Source organism: Sciurus vulgaris, assembly GCF_902686455.1.
Source record: "Sciurus vulgaris genome assembly, chromosome: 11".
Classification (NCBI taxonomy): Eukaryota; Metazoa; Chordata; class Mammalia; order Rodentia; family Sciuridae; genus Sciurus; species Sciurus vulgaris.
Window position 1 is genome coordinate 7,259,895 of NC_136472.1, and position 26,978 is coordinate 7,286,872.

A 26,978-nucleotide genomic window follows, 5' to 3' on the forward strand; every position below is an offset into this window, starting at 1 on the left:
AATCATGCTAGAAAATCTCTGCATGACATGTGTTAAGAATTCAGACCACTGTGATTTCAGCAAACTGAAGTGGCAATATCTGCATTGCAAATGGTCTACACCTCACTACTCCATCCCCTTAGACTCCACTCTAGTACTGATATAGCTCTAGGGTAAAGAGCCTGGTTCAATTTAGCACTGACCTAAGTCAACACCAATGTGGAGGATGCCTGGAAGACCTTTTAAGTCAAAATGAAAGGTCCAACACTAGGGCTGGGGGTGTAGCTCAGTGGTAGAGTACATGTCTGTGGGAGGCCCCAGCTCCAATCCCCAGCACCCATCAGGGAAAAAAAAAAAAAAAGGAACTTTTAACACCACATCAAACTCCAAGATCTCCCTCACAGGTCCTTTGACCTTCACAGAATCAGACTGGGTCATGCCATCACTACCAAATTGTGTGAGTACTCCCATCTCCACCGGAATTCCAAGAATACATCGTTTATTTGCATACCCAAGGCTCAGACAGGATAGACACTATGCCTACACCTGCATATTCTGCTCATAATCAACACAGTAAGCAAACAGTACTTAGTGAAACACAAAGCCAGCTCACAGATAATCACACGTGGAACAGGATGAATCATAGAATCTAAGGAAAAATTCAGTGTGTCAAAACATTACTCTTGGGTTGGGGATGTAGTTCAGTAACACAGCACTTGTCTAGCATACCCAAGACCCTGGGCTGGATCCTCAGTATTACAAAAAGGCATTACTCGAAAAATCAACTCCTGTGTGTCCATTTACACAGCAGACTATGTAGCCTCAACCCAAATTATCCTTGGTTAGCAACTTAATTTCAAAATTTTTAACACTGAAAATCAGTGTTAAATTCTTTTCAAATCAAATCTGATTTGGCTCAAGGGATTGAACCCAGGGGTGCTTCATCACTTAGCTACACCCCTAATCCTTTTTCTTGAGAAAGGGTCTCACCAAGTTGCTGAGGCTGGCCTCAAGCTGAACTTACCATCTTCCTGCCTCAGTCTCCCAAGTGGCTGGAATTAGTCATGCATCACCACGCTTAGCCCCCCCAAGTTTAATATGGTGTGCTTCCTTTCAGCAAGTTTTTGTTTTGCTTTTTTTGGTTGGAGATGAACACAGTATCTTTTTTATGTGGTGATGAGGATTGAACCCAGTGCCTCACACGTAAGTGCTATACGACTGAGCTACAACCCCAGCCCCAGGAAGTTAAGTTTTTAAAAGAGCTCTAGTATGGAATGTAACATATCAAGCCAGTCCAAACCCAGTCATAAAAAACTTCTCATCTGTTACATGGAAACCAGGCTCTCAGAGTAAAAAGGAAAAATGATTTTCCTTTAATAGAATCAAAGATTAAAATTTTAACCAGATCAGCTTGTTTCATAAGGCAAAAGTTAAACTGCATGATGTGCACCTGTAGCCCATCACACTTGAGTCTGGGAATTTGAAATCAGTCTGGGCCACAGAGCTGTATCCTCTCAGAAAACAAATTATGCCTAAGTCTAATCTACTATGACAGGTCACTCTTAAAAACCTTCACTTACTATCCCCATCTAAACAGAATTTTCTACTTGACACATATTTCATTTCTCCTATAGAACTTAAGTTGTAAAAATGTGTCCCTACCACCAAGAATACTACCTTTCAAAGTATCATTCAATAAATTATGTGTTCAATGAGTATCATTAGTTCCCACTTTTGAAACTTGCCAATATCACTATCAGATGAAGGGGTACAATGGTTATTAAAAGTATGCATCAGTAATAGTCTGTCTTTTAGAGAAAAAAGGACCAAAGTAGGTATGACCCTCTCCAAAAGAAATGGCAGTGGTAAAGAGAACCCAGCCAGGGAAGGAAAACTGACAGAAAAATATGTGCCAGGGCTTAAATGAGAAAACACAAAACAGCCAGCACAGAGCCCATGTACGGAAAATAATTCCATGTTTTATCAATAGAGCTGTTCCAATCTCAGCTATCTATGAATTAGAATAAATCAATTGGGTCTGCTACATCTCATCACAACCCTTCCCTGAAAGTTCTATGCCTGGCATTATCGGGTCTGTAGGGTTTGCTTAGTAAATATTGAGACAGGCCCTAACTAGACATAAATCTACATATTGAAACTGGGGCAAGAAGGTATAGACAATAAAAACATAAAAAACACTCTTGACAGAAACAAGAGGTGATAAGACAGGCACAGTGGTGCACACCTGTAATCCCAGCAGCTTGTGAGGCTGAGGCAGTTCCAAGTTCAAAGCCAGCCTTAGTAACCTAGCAAGGCCCTAAGCAACTCAGTGAGACCCTGTCTCTAAATAAAATATTTTAAAAAGGGCTGGGAATGGGTTGGGGTTAAGCACCCCCATGAAGAGTTGATGGCTCTTCCTTGCATTCAGACCCCATCCTCACTGTTCAGTGTCTGCAGGATTTTTTTTTGCTTAGCATCTAAGGGCTGTTTAGCACAAGTTATGTGATGCTAGCAGCATCATCATTCAAATATACTTTGGATGTCAGCAGAGCTACACAAATAGATAAAGCAGTCAGAAGGCATTACTGGTTTCTGGAAGTAATGAAATGTTCTCTGGTGGGAGCCACAGCTCCATTCTCCCATATAACATGAAAGGTGAAAGCTAACCTCTCCTCTTCCTCCAAATCACTTTCTTTTCTTGGACCTGAGTGGGTGGTTAGAATGGCACTCATAGAGGTAGGTAATGACTATTTCTACAACAGGGAAAGGCCTACAACTCTAAAGAGCAAGTAGTTGGTAGACCAGTGGAAGAAGTCTTCATTGGAATAAGGCGACCTGCCTGGGATTTTCTGTTTAACCTTTTTTTCCCTTTGGCACTTGTAAGTTCTACCTACAAAAAAGAAAGTTAAGTGATGATGTTCAACCAAAGCTGAATATATTAGAATGCCACACCCACCCCTTCTTTTTAAAGATACAAAAAACCACAAAACAAGTCCAAGCAAGAACTCTCTCAAAGCACACAAACCCTAAGTTGAAAAACCATTTATTTCACCGGAAAGAAAAAAAGTGATTCAATTCTATAGGTCTATCCTTTGGGCCAAAAGAAACCCAGGAGCAGTGACCCTCTCATCAAGGTCATTCCCAAATCCAACACCCACTGGAGGCAGGAGGTGGGGAGGAGACAGCATAGCCCCCACCAGTTTCTGCATACAATGAGGCCTGCTGGGAGAACAGAACGTGAACAGGAAAGCTACAGGAAATACTGAACAACAGGAAGAACAGGAAAATGGGCAGGAGAGAGGAAAGGAAAGGAGAAGGTCTGAACTTAGCAAGGTAAATTAAGGTCCATGGTTCCTGAGGACTGAATGCACAGAGCTGAGAACGTCCCGGAGATGGGGTACCACGAAGGGTGTATTCTCATGCACAACCGCAGCTCGGAATTTCAGCCCACACACATCCCACCTGAAAGAGAGCACAATAAGGGGCTTTACAGCAAAGCTCAAAGGGATTTTACTTCAAAGAACATCTTTACAAAGTCTGGTAATTTAACTCTCCCTTTAAATTTACTTGTACCAGTTCCCCAGTATCATAATCTGAAAGAGAGCTTGAAGGCCAGAGAATTGGGCAGCTAAACAATCCCAGATTAAGGCCTTTCTCTAAATAGTGAATCTTCTTTCATGAGAAGAGGCAAAGACACTTCATTGCTCTGAATGTTAAAATTAGCACCCCCAGAAAAGGTAATTCCACATCATAAACTGTCATCAGAACATGAAAAAGGGAAAGGTTCCAATTAACTCTTCGAGAGTAAAAAAAGTCAACAGTATGTTTCAATTAGGGAGTTACTGCCAAGGTCCAAGTTAAAAACCATTCAAAGTCTAGACAAAAGCAGTTATTATTATCAACTGAACAAGTTCTAAAACCTGAGGGCATCCAACTTCATCTAAGGAAGAAACTAACTTTTGAAAGAAGGCACTGGAGGGTATATGTAAGCTATATCAAGTCACTCAAGTTTCTTTTCTAGTCAGTGAACCAAATCGGCTTTTTCCTAGCCAACGGATCTGGGCAAGTTGCAGACCTCCTACCCTAACTGAAAAGATGACAAGTATCACATACACTGTTCCCACAGTATTAAAGAAATCAGTGGTAATGTAGGGGACACACTAGGGGGGTACTCAAAACTAAAGGCATTGAGAATTATCCTTAAGTTCAACAGTAACCTCAAAAACCTGGAGCCCAAAGCTGGCAAGCATTGAAAGAGAATATATTCAAGTAAAGCCAAATGGATCATGAGGTTCAAAACATTTCATAAGAGGAGAAAGCCAGAGGACTCAAGGTAAAGCCAGTAAGTAGCTCAAGATTATTAAAAGTCCATAACAATTAGTGGGAAGATGAAAGGAGTGATCTGCTTATGGCAAAACTCCCAATCCTGGAAATTAGTAGGTGTGTGGTATATTACTATATACCTTGAGGAAATGGAGGATGTTGAATGTAGCACTATGGGAACAGTTTAAAAAAACAAAAACCTAGAATGAACTTAATAGGTTGTCACAGGACAAATTCAAAGACAGATATACAGTGGGTACTCTTTTAGGAATAAATCTTGAGCTGAGCAGCTAAGTTGGATTTTGGAGTCTGTGCCCACAATTCCTTGCTGAACTTTTAAGAGATGTTTTTTACTTATTTCTGCTCTGTCAAGTACCTTCTATAAAACAAAAAAAGGGTTGAACTGCTTCCGAATGTCAGCAATATCCTTCAAGATTTAAGATGATGCCATTTTTGTAATCTTCACAGTAATTAGGACCTGAGCAGTGATGACCAATTAACTGTAGTTATGGACTTTACAGAGGTCTTATCAGACCTTTCACATAGCAGGAAGCACACAGGAAACTTGAAGACCTCAGTAATGTCACAAACCTAGGAAACTCAACCAAAACTTGGAGAAATAGCACACCTCAGTCGGAATGTCTGGGTCCCAGGATCAGTTCAATTACAGCACATAGGTGTGACCCAAGATTCACCAGCACACCACTCTTTGTTCTTCCAGGCACAATCAGAATGACTCCCACTGCTGGGAGCCAGGGGGGTGGGTGTGGGGGGAGGCCAGGAGGGTCAAGGACGTTTACTTCAAAGTTAAGCCATTTAGGACTTCTTCAAACCGTGAACCATGCTAGTAACCTCACCCTAACCCTGCAAAAGCAAGCAAGCAGGGCAGCCTAATTGGAGCCCTTATAGGCTGCAGGAGAGATGGCAAAACCAGAACAAGGGACACCCCACCGCTCTCACCTCAAGCTTTAAAAGGCTGAGTACCGCGCCCGATCCGCATACTGCTCCCGCTCATACCGGGCCATGTCGTACAGGGAATTCCGCGCGGCTGCTGAAGCTTGGGACAACTCACTCTCATGCCCGTAACCGTAGCCCTCTCCAACAGTGGGAACGGGGGCTGTAGCGCGACGCAGGGGGCTCCGATCCCGCCCGTAATATGAAGTGGAAGCTGCAGTAACAGCAGCAGCAGCTGCTGCTGCAGCAGCGGCTGTGGCAGCAGCAGCTCCTGAGGTCGGCAACAGGTGTCTATCGTAGGGATCGAGAGAGGTGGAGGTGAGGTGACTGGCCATGGCTGTGTTCTGGACTTGTGGCAGCTGGGACAGGGTCTGCTCTGCATAATTATACGCAGAGGCAGCTGCAGCCGCCACTGCCTCATAGGACCGGGCGGCTCGGCAGCGCTTGTAGTAGGCATCGAGCGCTCCGTACGCGTTGTTGTAATACAATGAATCCCCATAGCTCATGGTGTAAGGCGTACGCACTGCTCCATATTGCTCATTATATTGCTCGGTCAAGTCTGCCACGCGGCCCGAACGATCTATTGGACACTCTTTGGACCAGTGCCCCTCTTTCCCGCACCGATAGCAGCCGCTCTGGTCTCCCATCCCGGGCGCAGTCCTAAGCCGGCTGGTGGACAACTGCACGTGCATTCGTTTGCCTTGAAGAAACAGACGCAAGAAGGGTTGCTATCACTTAGTCATAGCCCAAGCCCCTACCCCAGTCACTGGTCATAGCAGTGACTTTACCTAGACAACTCTTAATGCAGGACTCATCACTGCCAAAAAGATTTTTTTTAAAGGGTCCAAAATATTCAGTATAATGATCTGATTTCCAGCAAAGATCAAGTAGATGAAGAAATGTTAAAGCAATGACACCAATTTACTGCTTATGAAACTACTCTCGCTCAAAAACAAACATCTCATCCATTGCCAAGTAACCATGGCAAAAATGTATTCCAAAAGGTGGCCTGAAGTCAAAGGAATTCAAAATAAGTTAAAGCATATCACAGGTTTCTGACATCTTCAATCTTCACTATCAAGGCTGATTCCATTTGAGCAGGAGGATGCGAAAGCCAGTTCTATATCCCTACCACCACCACCACTCCCCAAAATTAAAGAGAATGGAATAAAGACTCTAAGGTTGCGACTATTTAAGAGTGACCAGAATTTGATCCTGGACTGATCATGGTGGTTTCAAACTAAATCTGGGAGAATTGTGAGGTTGGGGGACATAATACAAGTTCAAGGAAAGTCTTCCTCCTTAACTGGGTGCTTGAATTTGCTGGTTCTGATAACCATTGTAATAAGAATTCTTTTACAATGTGACAGCAAATTTTAGTGACCCTCTACTTGGGTGAAAGGAAAACAGGCCAAGTTGTTCACAAAACTTCTCAATTTCTAGAAAGAATTACAAACTATGGAAGAAAAGGGGACTGAGAAAAGTGGAAAATGAACAATAACCACTAAAATTATTGGGCCAAATTGCTCAGTTCAGCAAGATTATAATGCTTTCTCTTCTTCAAATAAGACTGTGAATCTAAGAACAAACAAACAATACTATTTTTTTCTTTGAAAATCACTATTTGTATTCTGAAAATCAAAAACTAAAAAGAAAAGCAGAAGGTTTTTTGGAAAAGTTAAAACTAAGTTATAAATCTCTTCAGATAAGTAATTCCCACCTAACAAGACCTACCAATTTGTTGATAAGCAAAAATTCTGAAGGGATTCAAGTCCAGCCAAACCTCTCCAATGCAACTAGCTACAGGCACCCAAACATACAGATGTAAATGAGATGAATGGTTGGAACCAAGGAGGAGTCAATAGATTCACCTTCTAAAATAAGGAAAAATGGTAAATACATAATTTCATCTGCAAAATTAAAGTCAGATTACAGGAGACTTCCAGAGAAGGAGGTGGAGGGACCAAAATACCAAGAAAAGTCTCAATTTAAACATTATGTCTGGTTAAGTCCAAAGACATTAAAAGAATTAAGGCAATTAAGTACTTAAATATTTTAAAGTGTTAGCCTGTGTCTGGCATTTGCCCAGGGGGCCACATTGGCAGGTAACAAAATCAGAATAAGTAAGTATAACTAAGAAACTGTGTAGTTCAGAACATAAAGGTGACTAATAAATGCACTGATCTGTGGACTTGTCAATTCTAATGCCAGAAACAGATGTAAATCTTTAAAAACAACTAGAATCAACTTCTTAATGTGAGCAAACAATACAGAATATATGCAACACTGAAAAACTGAGGTGGAAAAAGAACAGTCTTTAATAAATACCACTACTCAACATGCACATACAACTTACTAGAATAGTATTAAGAAATAAAAGAGTAAGGCTGGGCAAAATGACTGCTTGAGCCCAGGAGTTCCAGGCCAGCATGAAAACACAGCGAACACACACACACACACAAAATGACTGCTTGAGCCCAGGAGTTCCAGGCCAGCATGAAAACACAGCGAACACACACACACACACAAAATGACTGCTTGAGCCCAGGAGTTCCAGGCCAGCATGAAAACACAGCGAACACACACACACACACACACACACACACACACAGAGAAAAAGAGGGACTGGGAATGTAGTTTAGTGGTAAAATACTTGTCTAATGTGTATAAAGCCCTGGGCTTGATCCCCAGCACCACCAAAAATAAAAAGAAATGAAAGGGTAATATTAAGGAATATAGTGGAAAAATAAGAATAGGTTACATTAGAGCTAACCTAGAGTTCAAATGATTAGTTCAAAGAATAACCTGTCCTGAATCAGATCATATTGTCCTCCCCTTTCCCATGGAACTGCTACTAGAGACACTACTTCTGTGACTAGGTTACAGTATGGAAGTGTCCAAAAATCATGCATCACATCACAACCCTCCACAAGAGCAGTCTTTGTTCCCAATTAAGTTGTTGACAAAATAACTCTCAACTAGCCAATTAAAACAGGAAAGCAACCTAGACCCAAGAGACCTGTGATACTTTTCTTTAATAATGCACAGTAATGCCCATGACACAAGGAACCCATTATATGAGGGAATGATGATTAGACCTCCAGCTATAAGCCCAATTTAAGCAAAATGAACACCAAAGATGGCAGTAAAATGCCTCACAATAAGGCAAGTACTCAGGAAAAGAACTAGCCCTTACAGTGTTCATGCTGATACAGTTAGAACACAGGACTGAAATACAGTCATGAGTTATGGGAATGCACTACAGCACTATAATTTGGAAGTTAATTAAACCAAAGGGAGGTGGCTTTTGACACTGAGGACCCAAAGGGGATTGGAGACGAGCGAGTTCAGCTGACAACTCACTACGGACACTATCTCCTAAATGCTACTCTTGCAGAGGGAATTAAAAGCTTAAACCAAGAAAAGATAACAATACCTTTGAAAAACACTGACAATCCACATCACCACCCATGCTGCCTTCTAGGCACAAAAACAACTCATCTGATCAAGGCTCCACTGTAACACTGATCTAAGTACTCTTTTCACCAAAGATGTTGAAGTCAGTCCACCACCCACTCCAACCATTTTAAGACATGCCCTTACTGCCCCAAATTCCAATGCCTCCTTCCCAAGATTCCCGAAATCAGTCTTTTAATTCTGGAGTGGCTTTAAGAGCATAAGCCCTTAATATAGGCACAAGACAAAATGGACTAAAGCTTTAACTTCTTAAAGATCAGTTATGGTTATTGTAAAGGTGAAAGATGGGGTAAGGTGGGAGTGTTTAACACAAATTCTGCCCCTAAAGGGTTGCTTTAACTAGTTCTTCTCTTGTCAAATAAAGCATGTTAATACTATGGTGCTGAGGCAACACACTCAGTGAAACACTCTGCAATGTACCCTACTACAGAAACAACTAGACATCTTTAAGAGAAAAGGATTTCTAAATTTAGAGGCACAAAAGCCTTAGGGGCTCCAAATGAAAACCAAGTGGTGTTTCCAATAGACTTGCTTTGCCTAAGGTGAAGCCCTTAAAACCTATGCATTCTCCATTTCAAGAAATGCCTCACCCATACTTAACCCTTCATCACCAGCCAAGCAACAGCTGTATTTCTACCCCCAAACCCTCCTTTTATTTACCCAACTTTTTCTGCACAGAGCCTTGTGTTCAGCTCTTTACCCAAAGACAGTGGGTTCACCTTGAAACTCTGTGTTATCAAGGCCCCTGATGGCCTCCACTGCATCCTCTGCCCGCTCCATGTGTACAAAGGCATAATCTTTCACGATGTCACATTCGATGACTGGACCATATTCCTCAAACTTGGCGCGAAGCTCCTTGTTAGTGCAGGTGGGACTGATGTTGCCCACATGCAACTTTGTTGAGGTTTTGCTCTTGTTCTTGCTGGCTTCCACATTAATATTCACCCCATGAAGCTTGTAGTGGTGCAGGTTTCGTATGGCATCCTCAGCTGCAGTTTTGTCTTCTATGTGCACAAAGCCATAGTTCTTAATGATGTCACATTCCAGCACCTTTCCATATTGCTCGAAGAGCGAGCGGATCTCTTGCTCTGTGGCCTCCCTGGGCAGGTTTCCAATGAACAGTTTCACCATCTCGATACAACCTGGGAGAGAAGAAACAAGATTTCTAACAAAAGACCTTGGGGGGGGGGGGGTATCACTCCTGCCACCTTCCTTCACTAGCATATTTCCAATTCTCTCACATGTTCACACTCACATCTCCACACAGTAATGACCGGGAAATGGGAGTGAAGTAGACAGGCCTACTAAGGGAGATCTTTAGTAACTAAGGAGTTTTAGAGTTACATACCTTCAAACAAGAATGCAAACAAAAGTGAAAAGCATAAATGAACATCTGGTGATACTAAGTTTTTCTGTCCACTAGGTGGTCAGTCATAAGACAAAAGTCTAACTACTGGGCTTGCTGGTTGACTGTCTGAAACTACGAATTGGCTCTTCCTCCGGTAATAACCATTTCCGGAAAAGTGGGTCTTGGAAGAGCTATGTTTAGGGGCTTCTTTTGGAAGTAATGAACGAGAGAGGCTGTGGGAGAGAGCGTGGCGTGCAGAGTACTGGAAAAGCGTCGGAGTGGGGAACGCCTCTCTCCAGGTACCATCCTACAGGCGCCTGCAGAATGGAGAAATGCCTGGCCAGAGGAAGGCTTCAGGTTCAACCAGGCAACAATGTCCCAGGTCCTGAGAAAGTCTCAAGACAAGCTTGTAAATGCTCAATCTAAGGACAGCGGGGTTACCTCGAAGAAAACGTCGCGGCAAGAAGCCGAGACAAGTGGGGAAGCGGACAGGGTGGGAGAAAAGCCTGGTATTCTCGGGCGGGAGGCGGTGGGGGAAGGGCTGCTTCAGGCTTACCGCGCAGTGCCGAGGACCGAGGTCGTCTCTCAGTGACGGGCGCGCAGGCCGCGACCCAACCAGGACACCCCCGATGCCCAAGGTAGTGAGACAAAATTTAACAGAGCAAAGGAAAGGAAGTGGAAGGGCTCGGAGTCTCTCACCGCACGGAAATCGGCAGGGCCTCTTCCTCGCGGCGCGGACGCTTCTGACAAAACGCTAAAATGGCGGCGGCCGCAGCAGTGACTCTGGGTAGAGAGGGGGAGGTGACCTATCCACCGGATTGGCTGTTCAATAAAGTAAATGGCAGGCGTTCCCGAAGATCCTCTTCTTGATTGGTTACCGCGACCGCCAATTACCTGAGAGGCCGGGAAGAGGTGGAAACGTCAGTAACCCGGAGCTTTTATGTGAAAGCCAATGAGCACCAACATAGCTAAGCCGAAGCCACTGATTGGATAGGAGGTCGGCTTGAGGGAGGAACTACAAACGAGGGTTTCGCCAGCGACTGGCGAACCGCCATTAGGCGGAGCGAGCGAGGAGCCGGTGTGGCGGTCTGTAGCTTCATGGCGCCAACTTTGTTAAGCTTCCACGTTTCGACACTTCCACGTGCACAACACGACAGCATTCTGCACTCCATTTTTGCCCTTTACTCCAAGTATACCCCTCTGAACTCCCAAACGCCACCCACTTCGCAGCCTGGATGCTGTGGGCAGTAGCTTACGCAGACACAGCACCAGGTAAGAAAAACAGCGAGGGCTCCCACCTTAGAAAAATCAGCCTTCTCCTGCCAGTAACCCGCACTGTAGCCCTGGAAGCCCCGAAGCTCCCCGCAAATATAAAACTACGTATAGGTTGTGAAAGGAACTCTGCAACAGCCTGGGCCCCGCTTGACCACGGTGTGATGACCCAAAAAGTAGGCCGGCCAGAGGCGGCTCGATCCGGGAGGGCAAACCGAATTCCCTCCAGCAAGCAGCCGCCCAGGATCCAAAAACAGACCCCTCCCCCTCCCTAAGAAAAAAACGGGAGCAGCAAAGTTTTTGTTGTTGTCGTTTTATTTTATTGGGTGCCATCAACCAGAGCTGTAAGTTTTAACACCCCCGCCCAACCGACCTTAGAGGGAAGAGCATTGTCACAATCAGCTGTAAACAAATACAATCAAGAACATTCTTCACAGGGTCTTGGCTCCCTCATGACATTTTCTTTCTCACCCTTTGGCTGCTTCATTTGATCCCATGTTCACTGAGCAAGCAACTTCAGTCAAGACCCTTTGCAAAGCAGCTTTTTTGAAAAGGGAATTAAAGGGGAAAGGGGGATGCAAGTGCTGGATGGAAAAACTTAAAAATACCAACAAAACAGGCCAAAGCAGTGAATTGTTTATGCCGAGAGGGATCATCAGGAGTGGAGATGACAAACGGAATGTAGTGCCACCCAAAACAGCCACAAAAGAACACGAGGAAGGAATTTTGTACAGCAAAAGGTGAAGTCAGAGTACTGAACAAAAAAGGTGGATTTTTAAAACCCGACATGATTCAGTACTCCAATGGTAGAAAACTAGTGGAGTTTATTCTAGGGTAGAAAAAAGCAAGGTCCTTAAAAAGTAAAAAAATATGGCATATGGGGATGTGGTCACTAATCTCATTCCTTTTCATTTTGACTATGATGCACCGCCAAGACTGTTAGGTCACAGGTTTGGTAATGAAGAAAACCAATTCTATTTTAGTGTGTTGCACATGCCCTTTCCCAGGGGACCAGCATTAGGTGGTGGTGATCACAACTCTATGCATCAGGAAATGCATATAGTACATACACCTCTCTCATTTCCTTTGTGTGATCTTCCAATTTTTTTTTATCCCAGAAACCCTGGAGACCAAACTTTGTTGCAGATACCAAAAAATATGAAGTTAACTCACTCTATGAAACTCCAATCTCTGGACCTGAAAATGAGACAGAAAATACAAATCTTTCAAGGCTGTTTTTGTTTGCAGTGCCAGGAATCAAACCCAGAGCCTCATGCATGAGTTCTACATCTGCAGCTGGAAAGACCTTTTTCAGACCACAATTCATGCCAATGTGCAAACACATAAGGACACTCTCAATCTAATTACTGGATTTGCCCTCTGAAATCTCACTAGATCTGGTTATAACTTACTTTGCAAGTCACCCATCTAACCAATTAAAACATCCCCATGCTTTTTAAAATCAATTACATTTGGTGGGGGAGGGACCAAACTCCCTCCCTGAACTATAATACCCTATCAAAAGTTCCTGCTGGAATCTCTCAATCTGTTTAACCACTACCACCCTTCCAGTCACAAGCCTTATGGTACCAAGCTCATTCAGATTGGAATATTCTTTCTGGAGATGCTTCATTGCCCAGCCCATTTAAAGGCTTCCTCTACTCCAACCTTGCCTTGCAACTCTATTTCAACTCAAAATCCTACCACTTGTAATTCTATTTTTTTCATTTTCTGCCCCTCTCCTGTCCCTGGAAATACTTTTTCCATACCATATTCCCAATGTTAGAACTGCACCTGGCACATGGAAGACTCTCTAATACTAAGTTAAAAAGTGAAAGAATGAATGCATGAGTTAATTTGATTACCAAAAGGAGGTGAGTTTGATTTCCAGTCAGTTTCAGGTTAAGAACCTGGATCGGGCTGAGGATGTAGCTTAGCATTCAAGTATTTGCCTAGCATATGCAAGGACCTGGGTTCCATCCTCAGCACTGCAAAGAGGAAAAAAAGAAAACTCTGGACACTCATCAGTACTGAAAACATGTACCTTTACTCATATTAGCTAGTCTAACTTTCCAAGCTCCTGCAACAAAAAGCAGATGGCCAAAAGCCAGAGATAATTTATGCTAAGAGCTTTTGAGCACTTTGACAAATGAAAACTTAGGAAGAGAGGTTTGTAGCTTGAGTGTCTTCATATTGATGTTTACCCAAATGTATTCTACTGAAAACTAAAGGAACTTAATGTTTGCCCCTGGAAGAAAAAAAAAAAAATCTGATCCAAATCCCCCTTTTTAAAATATATATATTTTAGTTGTCAATGGACCTTTACTTTTTATTTATATGCCGTGCTGAGAATCGAACCCAGTGCCTCACACATAGCTTAGGCAAGTGCTCTACCACTGAGCTACAACCCCAGTCTCTAAATCCTCTACCTTATTCATGGCTCTATTACAGAGAGAATAACACTTAATGAATGTTTAACAGACCCTTGTCTGGAACACCTTAGATGCCATTTTAGCAATTCCGAGTTTTTTGTTTGATTGGTTGTTTGATACCAGGGATTTAACCTGGGGGTGGCTAACTACTGAGCCAAATAAATCTTCAACCCTTTTGAGACAGGGCCTCACTAAGTTTCTACAGCTATCTTTGAACTTGTGATCCTTCAGCCTCCAAGCCGCTGGGATTATGGGCATGCACCACCATGCCTGGCTTTTTCTTTTTTTGAGATGAAGTCTCACTTTTGTTGCATGACTGGTCTTAAATTCCTGAGTGCAAGTGATTCTCCAGCCTCAGTTTCCCAAGGGTCTAAATAGGCCTGTGCTACTATGTCCAGACATTTTGGTGATTGAGTTTGCTGACTGAGGGGGTGGAGGGACTGCTGATCAGGCTACCAAGTTCGTAAAAGGTAAAGTTATTTGTCTGAAGTCATTCAGAAAACTGACATTTTATCAAAGCCTAGAATAAATCTGCATTTTGGCTGCAAACAAACAGGAGGAATAATATTACATGCATATAACTGAGAAATGAGACAACTTAGACTTTTGAAAGGGAAATGGGCAAATCCACACATAAGAGTAACATTAAGGTCAGTGAAAACTTAAGACATGAATAATCTATATTAGCTTCAGACCCTTAAGGGTGAATATTACAATTTATACTCCTAATAACTCTGGTTCCTGGTCCAGAAATGAATTACCGATATGATAAAGGCCCCAATTCTCCAGGAATGGTCATATGGAGCCAGTAAGCCAACCAAGCAGGCTTTTCTGGCCTCTACTCCCACTGCCAGTCACACACCCTTAGACTTCTTTAATGTTCCTAACCTCATACAGTAATCTTTCCTCATATCCACAAGAATGTGATCCTAGAACAGAGGAGTATTGCCAGAGACTGGAAGTAGCCAAAACATATGGCCCAGTGGCCTAAGTCACTCCCAGGCATGACTCACTGCAAAAATTCACTACCTTCACAGCGACTCAGGTGCTACATTCACACCTACATCCAAAGTCTTTGCTCAGAGCTGTGTACTACAGCCATCTCGATCTATGATGGCTAGCATTTAATGAGAAGTGACTATATGAGGCCCTATACTTGTGACAATGTTCTCATTTAACCCTCTCTCAACATTAGCATAGTATAAAGATTACAAGCAAAGTTCAGATGGTAGGTTCAAATCCTTGATCCAGCACTTTGTTAGCCATGTGATTTTTTCCCCCAGTGCTGGGGATGGAATCCACATGTAATCTGAAAAAAAAAAAAACAACTAATCTGTAGCCTCAATTTCCCCACTTATAAAGTAGGTTTAGAAATATCTAGCTTGGGCCCAGTGGTGTACACCTGTAATCCCAGCAACTCAAGAGGCTGAGATAGGACAAAGTTCAAGGCCTCAGCAATTTAGCAAGACACTGTCTCAAAAGATAAAAAGCACTGGGGATATAGCTCAGTTGGTAAAGCATGCGTGGATTCAATCCCCAGTACCAAACAAAACAAACCTATAAAAATCACTTATTTTGGTTGCTATGAAGATTAATTAACATATGAAAAGCACTTTTGTGTATGTTTGTGTATGGTGCTGAAAATTGAATCCAGGGCTTTGGGCATGCTAGGCAAGCACTCTGAACAACTAAGCTGTATCCCCAGCCCCGAAAAGCACTCTTAACAGTGTTGAGCACATAATGTTGGATGACAAAACTGAGCCAGAGTTCCTGACATCCAAAATCAAATGGCCAAGAGGTACAGCCAGGATTCAAACTCAGGAAACCTGAGACAATAGTGTTCTTATTCTCAGTAAAGCTACTTTTCAAATCAAATCCCGCCTCCAGAAAGTACTCTCTGCCTACTGGGGATGCCACATCCTCTCCTTCCTAACCTAACCATTTGTCTACCATTACTTATTAACTATAACTGGTTCACTGAGGTAGGTCATTGAAACTTCCAGACTGTAACTTTCTCTAGGTCAGACCAAGTGTTCAGCTACCTGAACACTGCATTCCAAGCACTACAGATATTTCAAATGATTTAGAGCTAAACCTGAAATTCAATTTTATGACCTTTTTAAAGGTATAAATTTTCCATATGCTGTCCTCCTCTATTACTAAATTTCTATTATATACTCATCCATAAATCTAGTAATGTATTTTCATTATGACTTCACCCATCCATGAGAGTCCACAGACTTGGCTTGGTTGGACAGAATGCCTGGAGAATCAACAGACTGTAAGGACTTTGATAGAACTTAACTAGGGATTATGACTATTAGGCAGCCTACCTGTAGAGACTGGCCCCTCAGTGACAGTCCCATTACCTCCATTAAAAGAGATGGGGCCCCAGGCAGAATTTAAAACAAGGTCCAACTCAAGAGAGTGAGTTGGCAAGGCTAGAAGCCTCTATTTGGTCTTGTTCCAAAAATAAACCAACTAAACCAATGACCACCAAGTTGTAGAGGTGATAGGTGTAATGTTGAATGATCAGAAGATACACTGAGAGCCCATTTTCCTAAAACATACATCAAATGTCTCTCCTCTCATTCACTAAACCAAATTTTCCCCAAGTTATAGGATCTTGGAAATGAAATAAAAAATCAAAGTATGAGTGGAATATGGGATTAACACAGATGGCACATTTAAATAAAAGAGGGGAGATTTTAAAACATCTGCAAGAGAAAGGAAAATGACAAAACGATTCGGCTTTGTAGCTCCTTCTGGCCTGAAAGCCTGAGGGCTGAGGCAGCAAGGGCATCAGGACCTAAAAATGACAGACAGTTAGTGTGATCAAATAGGCCAGGTCACTCTGAAGAGTTGGGGCTGCAATAAAGAATGTCAACACTGGCCCTGAAAGCACACTAAGCTTTTTACAAGGAATCATGGGACTGGGACAGTGGCAGAACTCTCACTGGAGAGAAAGGAAGATGACAGAAAGCCACATTGACAAAGAAATATTGCAAATACACAGGCCACAATCATAGCCCTATAATCAACCCTCAATTTTCCAGTGCAATAATCAAAGCTCAGCTTGTTGGCATGGCCCTCAGATCATTCCACCATCACACAGAAAAGTAACAAGAAACCTAAGAAACTTCTGTTTCATTCTTCCCCAGTCCTGCAAAGAAATAAAAAGGAGCAGCAAAGCACCCAAAGGCAAAGCAATGAGCAGAAAGAGAAGCAAAGAAAAGAGCTATGGCCCTTGTATTCCCTTAGATGACCCCCATTAGCATCCACAAATACGAGCTCATGGTTTTAAAACCATATTTTGCACGCTTGGCAGAGGGAAGAGGACATCCAGGGCAAACTTCTCTTGTCACAGGCACATTCACGTGAAGCTAATGAGGAGGGAGACAACCCACCTGGACTCTACTTGACCCACATACCTCCCCAGTAACTTTGCCCTAGCAGGCTCCCAAATCAAGTCTCTAAAGCACCCTTTCCACAGGAGCATGAGTAGGTTTTCCTGATATCACCCAATCCAACCAGTCTTATTTCATTCACCCATCATTACCAATCCTGTTGTTGAAATTGTCGTATTTTTCGCCCAGGTCCTCAACTCCCAGCTCTGAAATAAAAGTACTGGCAGAATCCTCAATTTCTCACCCAATTCCAGCATCCCGATTTCATTTTACTTGCACCTCTCCTGCTTCCCATAGTCTGTTATGACACCTCTAAATATAAACCCAGCAAGAAGACATCTAAAAACCATTAACAGATGGGGACAGGGAAAGGAGTCTCAGGTGCTGTGATGGCAGGGGTTAGCAGGATGCAGGACACTCCATGGTGAAATTCAACAGGCGAAGTACCAGGACTCTGGCCAGAATGCCTCATAATTGCCTCAAAATTTCCCTGCTCCATCTTTTCTCCAACCACAGGGAAGCATCAGATAGGGACATTACTCCCACCCCACTATGGCTCCTTTCCAGGTCCCAGCCCCAGTGCTCTTTAGAGCCAACTGTCTGAAGGATACGCCTGTCTTTTAAACACCACAGCAGCCCATTCCCCACTTATTGAGAAAAGCCAAACCCTACAACCACCCTGCTGGAGCTCAGGTTTTTTCTGGAGGAAAGGCAGGGAAATGGTCAACCACAGGCAGAGGAAAATGGGTATTATAGACTGCATTTTGATGTGATCAAGTTGAGGGCTAAGAAGTCCAACCACTTTGTCTGGACTGTCTTGCCCTGAAGATGGTTGATGGCTAGTAGGACGCCAATAAGCTAAATCCCACTGGGCAGCAGGGAAATCATTCTAATTCCCACATTCAAACCCCTTTCCAAACCCACTCTGGTTTCTCAGGCTGTTTGCCCTTTGGCTATCATGACTTCCTGGATGTCAAACTGGCTCCTCTGACACTGAGTGCAATCAAGACAATGACAACCAGGTTTCCAAACTGCAAATCGCCCCAAGTTTTATTTGTAGTCCATACAAAAGGGGGGGAAATTAAGGTTTTCTAACACCACCTACTTGGGGAGATGGGGAATTGGGACTGTGCTGCTCACCATCGCTAGGACATCAGTGGTGAGCAGGGATTTGGACACATACCAACTGACTGTCCCAATAGGATCTCAGTCTCAACAGTCTACAGAGGAACTATCAGGGCCCCCTGGACTGCTGGAACAGCTTGGCGCACAGGAAATGGTTAAACTAACCCTTTCCTGGCCTCCCTCACATCTAAAAGAAAAAGGCGCCGCCGACCTCAGCTGCAGGTTGCTTCCCCATCCAGACGACCTTAAATATCGCGCACAAAAATAAAAGGGAGCCAGGAAAAAATAAAAACAAAAGTAATTCCCATTCTGGAGAGATGGGAGGCAGGGTAGAGGGGAAACCGCAGATCTAGAGCCAGTAACAAGATGTGATGCTGAGGCGAAGGAACAAAGTAGGTTACTGCCAAACACTCAAAAGGATGGTCTCCTGGGGAAGGCCCACATGGTAGAGGGAGGGGATGAAAAACCGAGTTGGGAGAGGTATGGGCCAGAGTGGTTACAACCTGGGTCTGCACCCTACCTACCTCTCCCTCCCTCCCCGTGGTGCCCCAACCCCAGGATGGCCCTACATGCGGCGCTGGTAGCCAGAGTGCATCTGAGCTGCCCGCAGGTAATCATTATAGGAGCCCGAATAGCGTGCGTAATCGGAATGGGCATCGGGCAGGCGACGGTAATCCAGCGAGGACTTTGTCGGCGAGCGGCGGAACGAAAGCTGCGACTCTGATAAACGGCGGTAATCAGAGAGCTCGGCTAAACGCCGGTCGGAACCATACCTAGTCGAGAGAAGAAGACAGTTGGTGAATGAGACAATTGAGGGGAGGGCTCCGATGGGCATGGGGGAGATGCCAATAGGGACAGGGAGGGTGTGATCAGATTTGTGTCCAACAGTTTGGTTTCCTTTAGTCAGAAGGTTCTTCACCCTATCCAGGCCAAGAAATCAAGCCTGGGTTCAACTCATTTAGGAAACCAAGCCCTCCACTGAAGCCCTCCTTTCCGAAGTGGCCAAGGTGAATTTTGGTCTACAGTCCCAAACCACAAACAATCCCCACCCATGGGCACTACACAAAGACCTTGGTTGTTTATCAACAGAACGGCGGACGAAAGCAAGGTCCCCAACTTCCCACAGAGTGGACGCATCTCATAAACTTGCCTTCAGCCATTAAGTGCCAAAGGGACTACTCTTTCACACCCACCCCCAACATCAGGACAACCAGGTAACAGGTTTAAGAATCCTTGAGACACTGGGAAAGGGTATGGGCCACAATCCTGCAGACAGTGGCTCCTAAGGCACTTGGGCTGGTCTAGAGTGGTGACATTTTCCCAGCCTAACTACCTGGTACCACCCCAGGCTGAGCGCTGTGCTCCACCTGAACCCTGGTGACCAGAAAAGTTCACAGACTCCGACCCCCTCGGCCTCTGCACATCCCACAGGAGTAAAGGAGAAAAGACCGAGGGAGGGGCCTATAGTTCCCCTCCCATGCCAACCTCAGCCCCTTGCCCTAAGCCCCAGCTGGGGGCAGAGGCGGGGGGGCATACAGTACCTTTTCGACATGGCGACAGCCTTTTTGTAGGGATCGTCGTAGCTGGCCCGGGGTGGGGAGAGGCGGGTACGCTCATAGGGCGGCGGGGTGCTGTTGGCGTTGGCAACGGCCCCCTGGGACATGGACAGGTAGGCTGCAGACGGCTGACCTGCCCCATCGTAGGCATTGCCCGGCTGGCCACGGTAGGAGGCAGCAGCCTGAGGATGCTGCTGGGCAGCATAGGAAGCAGCCAATGAGGCTGATGACTGAGTGCGGTAAGGAGCTGCCAGGGTGGCAGAAGGCTGGGCCCCGTAGGCAGCTGCGGCACCATAGGAGCCAGTGGCCGCAGCAGCCGACTGAGCCCCATAAGAGCCTGACAGGCCCATCGATGCTTGGGCCCCATAACTATTCAGTTGGGTCTGGACAACTGGCTGGGCCCCATAGGAGCCAGCCATTGGGGTAGTGGCTTGTGCAGCGTAGGCGGCTGGCTGGCTGGCATAGGCAGCAGCTGTGGCTGGCTGTGCCACATAAGCAGCAGGCTGGGAAGAGTAGGAAGCAGCCTGCTGTGCAGCATATGGGGCAGACTGGGCATTGTAAGAAGCCGAGGGCTGGGCATTGTAAGAAGCTGCCTGGGCTCCATAAGCTAGTGAGGAGGCTGCAGACTGGGCCCCATAGGAGGCAGCCTGAGCCCCATAGGAGCCTAAGGAGGAAGCTGCTCCCTGGGTGTTGTAGGAGGAAGCAGCTGCACGAACCCCATAGGAAGAGGCAGCCTGGGCGCCATAAGAGGATGGCTGGTTACCATAGGAGGCAAGGGAGGAGCCCTGAGCCCCATAGGAGTTGAGTGAAGAAGCTGCCGCCGCCTGACCCCCATAGGAGGAGAGGGCTGAGGCTGAGGGTTGGGCTCCACCATATGGGCCGAGCGAGGAAGCTGCGGCAGACTGGGAGCTAGGGCTAGCCAGCTGGCCCCTGTACGGGGCCCCAAGGGAGACAGAGGGCTGAGCGCGGTAAGAGGCTGCCTGGGCTGTCATGGGCTGAGTCCGATAGCCGACACCCAAAGAGGCAGAAGGCTGGGCCCTGTAGGCAGCTCCCAGCGACACTGAGGGCTGGGCCCGGTAGGTGGCTGGCTGGGCCGTCAGAGGAGCCACATAAGAGGCTCGGGGAGGTGAACGGCGCAGGGGGCTTCGGTCGCGACCAAAGAAGGGTGGCGTGGGCTGACGGGCTTGCCCATCAAAGCCACCAGTGCTGTTGCCAAAAGCCTGTTGGTAGTCGAAGGTGGCAGAGAAGCCACCAGTTCCAGGGAATGCCGTATCCCCAGCCCCTGGTTTCTTGGTCTTGTCCCCAGACTGGATAGCCAGGCCAGGCCCCTTCTTCTGACCCTTGGTTGAGAGTTCCACGTTGATGCGCTTGCCCTTCACTTCTTTGCCGTTGAGCTGCGCGATGGCGGCTTTGGCATCTGCTTCCTTCTCCATGTGAACAAACGCGTAGTCTGATAAAGCAGCAGACAGAGGGTTAGCAATTAGGGGGGTAGGGCATGCTACCCGATGGGTCCCAAATTGGATACAACAGCACCCAGCTGTTGCCAGCTACCTCCAGGCCACCAAACCCTCCTCTCCAGGAGTATGTCATAAAATATGGCTCCCACATAACAAAGCGTCTGACTATCCCAAGCAGTCGCCTTTGACTAGGGCTTTTTCCCATTCTCCCCTGTCCCCTACCACTTCACCCAACTCCCTGGTGAAAAAGAAAGAGCAAAGATGAACTGCAACACAAGTTAAAAATCTTCACAGCTACTATAAGTATAAACTAGCAGATAAAACAAAAGAAGGGTTCCTGGATCACTCAATTATCCAGTGTTCTCATCCCAAGCTCACCAAACACCAAGGTTCACCTTTGATGCTTAGATCTCAAGCACTGGAAATGACTACTCACATTTTGCCACAAGCCATCTCTCAGCCTAGCTCCAATTAAGGTGAGATTCAATTCAGGCAAGAGAGTTAAACTACAAAGAGCAAGCAGTTCACAAAATTCCTCCAATATAATCTCCTCCCTTTTCAAATTACTTTCCTGTTTTCAAAGCACTTTCATACACACAACCTCACTTGGGCCTTACAACAATACTGTGAGATGGCAAGACAAAGAATCATCATCTCCACTTTACTGGTGGGCAAAAGTCCAAAAATTTTTATGCAGTTGGCCCAAATCAAAGTATATAATGCCAGGACCAGTTTCAGCTCTTTATGCCCCATGCCCCTTTGCTACACCAGTCTGTCCCTATGAAGTCAACATGAAAGGCATAACTGTGTAGCATGACTAAAAATGTAAGCTCAGAAGGGGAGATGCTAGATCCTATGTCAACAAGGTATAGAAATGGAAACTAAGACCCTCTCCCTCAGCCACACTACATCTTCCACCATTTCCTCTTTAAGGGACACAGAGAGATATCCCTTACCCTTTGGGCTTCTTTTCATAGGATAGACTGTTTACAGGAAAGATCTGGTTTCTCAGCTATCAGGCAAGAAGCTACAAATGCTGCAAGCTAGAAGGTAACCCCTGAGGCTTTCTTTCAAGACCCCGAATGAGTTGTGTCGAGAAGAGGATCTAAGATAGGCTGTGAGTCTCTACTCATCTACCACAGAAGAAAACTTTAGAAGTGAAAAGAAATTCTAGATCGTGTCCATACTATAAACTGCAATGGTATATAAACAAGATCTGAAGAACAATGATAGGAGTCTGTCCCTGAGAAATAAAGCCCTGCAGTTAAGCCCCCTCTGGACCTATGGCTATTTTAAGAAAAAAATCCAAATGCTGAGATCCAATCTGTAGCATGTCGGTTTAAGAAATAAAAAGGTACCTGTGAAGTTACCAAGGTTCTATTCTCCAATAAAAGACATCCTTTAACAGTCTTCACGGAAGTGTCCTGATCTTTAGAAATCTTCATTCTGGGATACCCTCTCTAGCATAACCAAAGATCTATTTCCCCTAAAGAATATTATCTGTCTTCTCTAATAAAACACAATGTCATCTGTACACACAAACTTGGAACCTACTAGAGATGATAAAAGAACAAAATGAACTATCACAACTCTCAGTCCTCAACACCCCCACAAACAGAGCCTGATTATTTACCAATTATGAAAAGCTAAGCATTCCAATTCACTTGGCCATAAGATACCAGAATTGTCCTCTGATCTCTCATCTTCATTCTGGGTAGCTAGCTAAAAACAGCAGCAGGTGGTCTAACATCTCTAAAAGCAGAGATTGAGTTGACCCTCAGGAATGGCAAAACCACCTGGATAATGCAATGACAGGGAGAAAGGCTCACTCAAAGAAAGAGAAAGCAGGAAGCTTTGCTAGAGCTTATAGGCAGACAAGGGAAGGTGGGGACGAAGGGGACAATCTCCAGGCACTGTGAGGGATTAAAGGAACCACACCACATTCCTGATTATTCCTGATTATTTTGTCTACAAATTCCCACAACAGCCTGTTGACTACTCCCTACACAGCTGGGTTTTATTAAGACACCAAGAAGTAAAATTTTAAAATTAAGATTTCAGGTCTGGAAATGTATCTCAGTGAGCAGAGCTCATGCTTAACATGTGCGAGGCTCCAGGTCAATTTCCTGCACTGAAAAAGAAAAGGGTGGGGGAGGATTGAGATTTCACATGTTCAATTCAACTGACAGCCTTAGTGAAGTATGTAACTGATGGTGGGGGGAGGAGATACAATTATAGCCAAATTATATCAGGAAGTTTCTAAGCTTGACATTGCAAGTTAAGTATGACTAGTTTGTCCAGATGACTCAATCGCATCAGGGTTAACCGTGCCCTATCACAGTAAGCAGCCAAACTCAGAGCGAGCCCTGTCAAAGATGCCCAGAAACCCAACTCCTCCCCAGGCAACAAAGTATCAGAGATCTTAAGAACTCCAGGGACTCTTGCCTGGATAGTAAGTTCCAAGTAACCTCTTCATCAAAACTAGCATTAATCCTAGCAAGTAATGTTCTGCAGATACCACCTAATGGTGTGATGGTATCACAATTCCTCTAGTACTAAAGTTAAGAGAATCCAGAAAAACATTTCCTATCCTAAGAAGATTAAAAAAACAACAACAACAAAACAACAACAAAAAAAACACCGTGAAACTATAGAGCTCAGTATAAAAAGGATGGCTACCCACAAAAAGAGAAGATATAATTTTCCTCTTCTGACTCAGACCTCCCCTGAAGTATGCAAGTGGTTTTTGAAGGTGTTCATCTTTGAACACCCAATAGGACAGAGCTGTGGAGAGTGGTTACCACTGTTGCTATGGAAATTTTTGGTCTACAAATCATATCTAAGCTCCCAGAGTAACCAAGCAACCATATCTTTCTCTGTGAAATAAAACAGAGCTGGCTGTCCTGTGCTTTTCGAAGACCAGGCAGGGCTGAGGGTATGGCTCAATGGTAGAGCCGCTAGTCCAGCATGTGTAAGGTCCTGAGTTTGATCCCCAGCACTGCAAACCAAAAGACCTGACAGCAAACAGAAAACTCAATCAAATGCCCATTAACAGTCCAAGAAATGGGTAAGTTTTTTATTGAGCCAGTCTCTTCTACTATATTCCCAATTTTAAATCCTCACACCTTTTCACCCCAAAGAGCTATAAAAGTATCAGTAAGGGATATCAGTGTATCAGGTGCTGTTGAATATAAGCCTAACAACAAGTAACAGTGGAAGACCCCTCCCTGAGGAAATCAAAGCATTTCTAACAAACGTTTACAAAGGGACAAAATGCACAAAATTTTCCCTCTAACTCTCACAGGAAAACAGTCAGGAATTCTAAAACTCATGTGAAGTTTTCATGCACTTCACCACCATCTCCCCTGCCCACCCCCCATCACTTAGTGTTGGTCCCAGGCAAATTCAGGAACACTTTTGGCTTTCTCTATCACCTGAGAGCAAGCTTCATGATCATGAGTTCCACTGAGACTGTCCCAAGATACTGATTCTGGACTCCCAATCTACCAGTCACCTGCCTAACTACAAAAGAAACCTAACAGATTAATTAAACACAAAACTCTCACATCCCTTGCGGGTCAAATACCCAGTCTGAGACCCTCCCACTCTTTTATTCTAAACAAAAGCAAAAATCCATGCACCATACAGCCTGCCTCAGAGCACCCAGCAGGAAAGCCCGATTCCGGATAGTCGTGGACTTGCATAACCTAAGTTGAGGAAAATAGAATGGAATATTAATGCAGAATAAGGATTTCTTCCTAGCAAGGGACTCTATGACCTTTTACACTTCCCCCACTTATGGAAAGGACAAGGAATAGCAAAAGTTCCTTTCCAGGACAAAAAATGAAATATCTTTGGTGAGAATGAACAAGCAACTGCACCCGTTTATTCCTCATCCTCAAAACTTCTCACAATGTATGAGCAGGGATGAATCCAACACCAGGAAGGCATGACATACTCCTAGGTGCATCCTTGAAGATAACAGGGCAAAGTTAACTCAGATCAGTTCCTAAGTGGAACAGAGACAGGCCACATATAAACAAGGGCTGACCCATCAAATCTTCCCAAAAAGAGTAAGAAAGAACTTAGGGGAACAACCCAGATTAATTAAAAAAAAAAAAAAAAAAAAAAAGTGAACTGGGCTCCAAAAAGGAAGAAGTCAAGTCTAATCTTTGGTGACAATTTTTCTCAAAGAAAAGGCAAACTAAGGATCTGCCCTGGGAATTAGTTCAAGCAATGACAACTACTGAGTAAATCGTTTTCAGCCAATGTTTAAGGAAGACCTCTCACACACCTCTCCCCATAACCCCCTCAAGCCAAAGTATGCCCCCGTGCAAAGTCTCCAAACTTATAAAAGAATGACACTGCCCTGGGGCACCAGTAAAGGCTACACAAAAGGGGCCCTCATAAAACAAGTCTCCTTCCACAAGCAAAAAGGTCAGGGTTTCCAATTAACAGATATAAAATCGAGCCCAAAGGGAGGGGTAAGAGGAAACAGGTTTGAAGGAGTTGGAAAGCACAGAGCTGCCACGTCTAACCCATCAAATACTGAAATACCAAAGTGGCTCGGAAGGGGCCCCTCCTGTACCCATGAGTAACTGTACCCATGAGAAGACCCGTGCCAGACAATACTAAAAGATCCCAGCCCGAGAAACGTCCAAGGGCCCCGTTACCTTCCGCTTAGGAGCATTCATCGGGAGGGAACACGAGGGCGGCCTTGGGGCGTCAGCCCCCACCTTTTCCCTCTTCCCTTGCTCTGACCGACGTCTGGAGAGGAAGTGGGGAAGTGGCGAATCTTCCCCGCTCCATGATCCGGCTTGTGCCCGTCACTTCCCAATTTCCGCTCGGTGCCAGGCCCAGGAGACCAGAAGACGCGCCCCCGGTACACTCGCAAGTCTCTGGCGCGTCTCTGGCGCGTCCCCGGCCCCGTGGCTTGGCTCTCAGTGGCCGCCGCACCCACCCAGAGCCGCTTCCTCCCACTTGGTGAACGGTGCCTGGACCGCAGGGGAGGAGGGTGGCTCTGCCCAACACGCCCCCAACACCTCCGGCCTCGCCCCCGCGCACTTCCCCACCCTGCCCAACCGCGCAGTGACCGACCCCCGGGTAAGGGGCGTGGCTAACAGGCAGAGTGCCCCGAGCGCGCCCCCGCCCCCGAGCGTGCCTCCGTGTTACCTTTTACCACGTCACACTCGATGACGCGTCCGCGGCGCTCGAAGAGGCTGCGCAATTCCTGGCTCGTGCATGCGGCCGACACATTGCCCACGAAAATCTTCCAAGTGTTCAGCGGCCTTGGGCGCGACATCTCCACCACGAGCGCGCGCCCCGGCCGCAGCTCGTGGCCGTGCAAGGCCTCGATGGCGCGCAGCGCGCCTGCGTTCTCGCGCATGTGCACGAAGGCAAACTGTTTCATGACGGCGCAGCTCATGACCGTGCCGTAGGGCGCGAAGAGGGCTGCCAGCTCCTCCGGCGTTGTATCCGCCCCGTCGACGTTGCCCACGAATATCTTCATCTTGCCGCCGCAGCCGCCTTCCCGGAGAGCCGGGACTGCTCCGGACTGCTCCTCCAGCGACAGCCGAGACGTCCGACCGACCGGCAGTCCTCCCCAGGAATGGCTGGCGACCGAGAACCCCGCCGCGCAGGCGCCCTGA

General features: G+C 45.5%; 1 protein-coding gene across 5 annotated transcripts; it reads right to left on the minus strand.

The window, feature by feature from the left end:
* Positions 1-3,006: 3,006 nt before the first annotated feature.
* Positions 3,007-26,978, minus strand: LOC306640628 (RNA-binding protein 14). 5 transcript variants are annotated; one of them, XM_079105001.1, is made up of 4 exons: positions 10,781-10,947; positions 9,453-9,875; positions 5,263-5,956; positions 3,007-3,441 (listed from the first exon to the last, which is right to left on the minus strand). In XM_079105001.1, exons 2-3 carry the CDS (start codon positions 9,862-9,864, stop codon positions 5,271-5,273), a joined length of 1,098 nt encoding a protein of 365 aa, XP_078961127.1. In that variant the 5' UTR covers positions 9,865-9,875; positions 10,781-10,947; the 3' UTR covers positions 3,007-3,441; positions 5,263-5,270. The 5 variants fall into 5 exon arrangements, with proteins under 5 accessions (XP_078961127.1, XP_078961126.1, XP_078961128.1 ...); XM_079105000.1 differs by having other exon boundaries at positions 10,638-10,946; XM_079105002.1 differs by lacking the exon at positions 5,263-5,956 and having other exon boundaries at positions 10,638-10,942.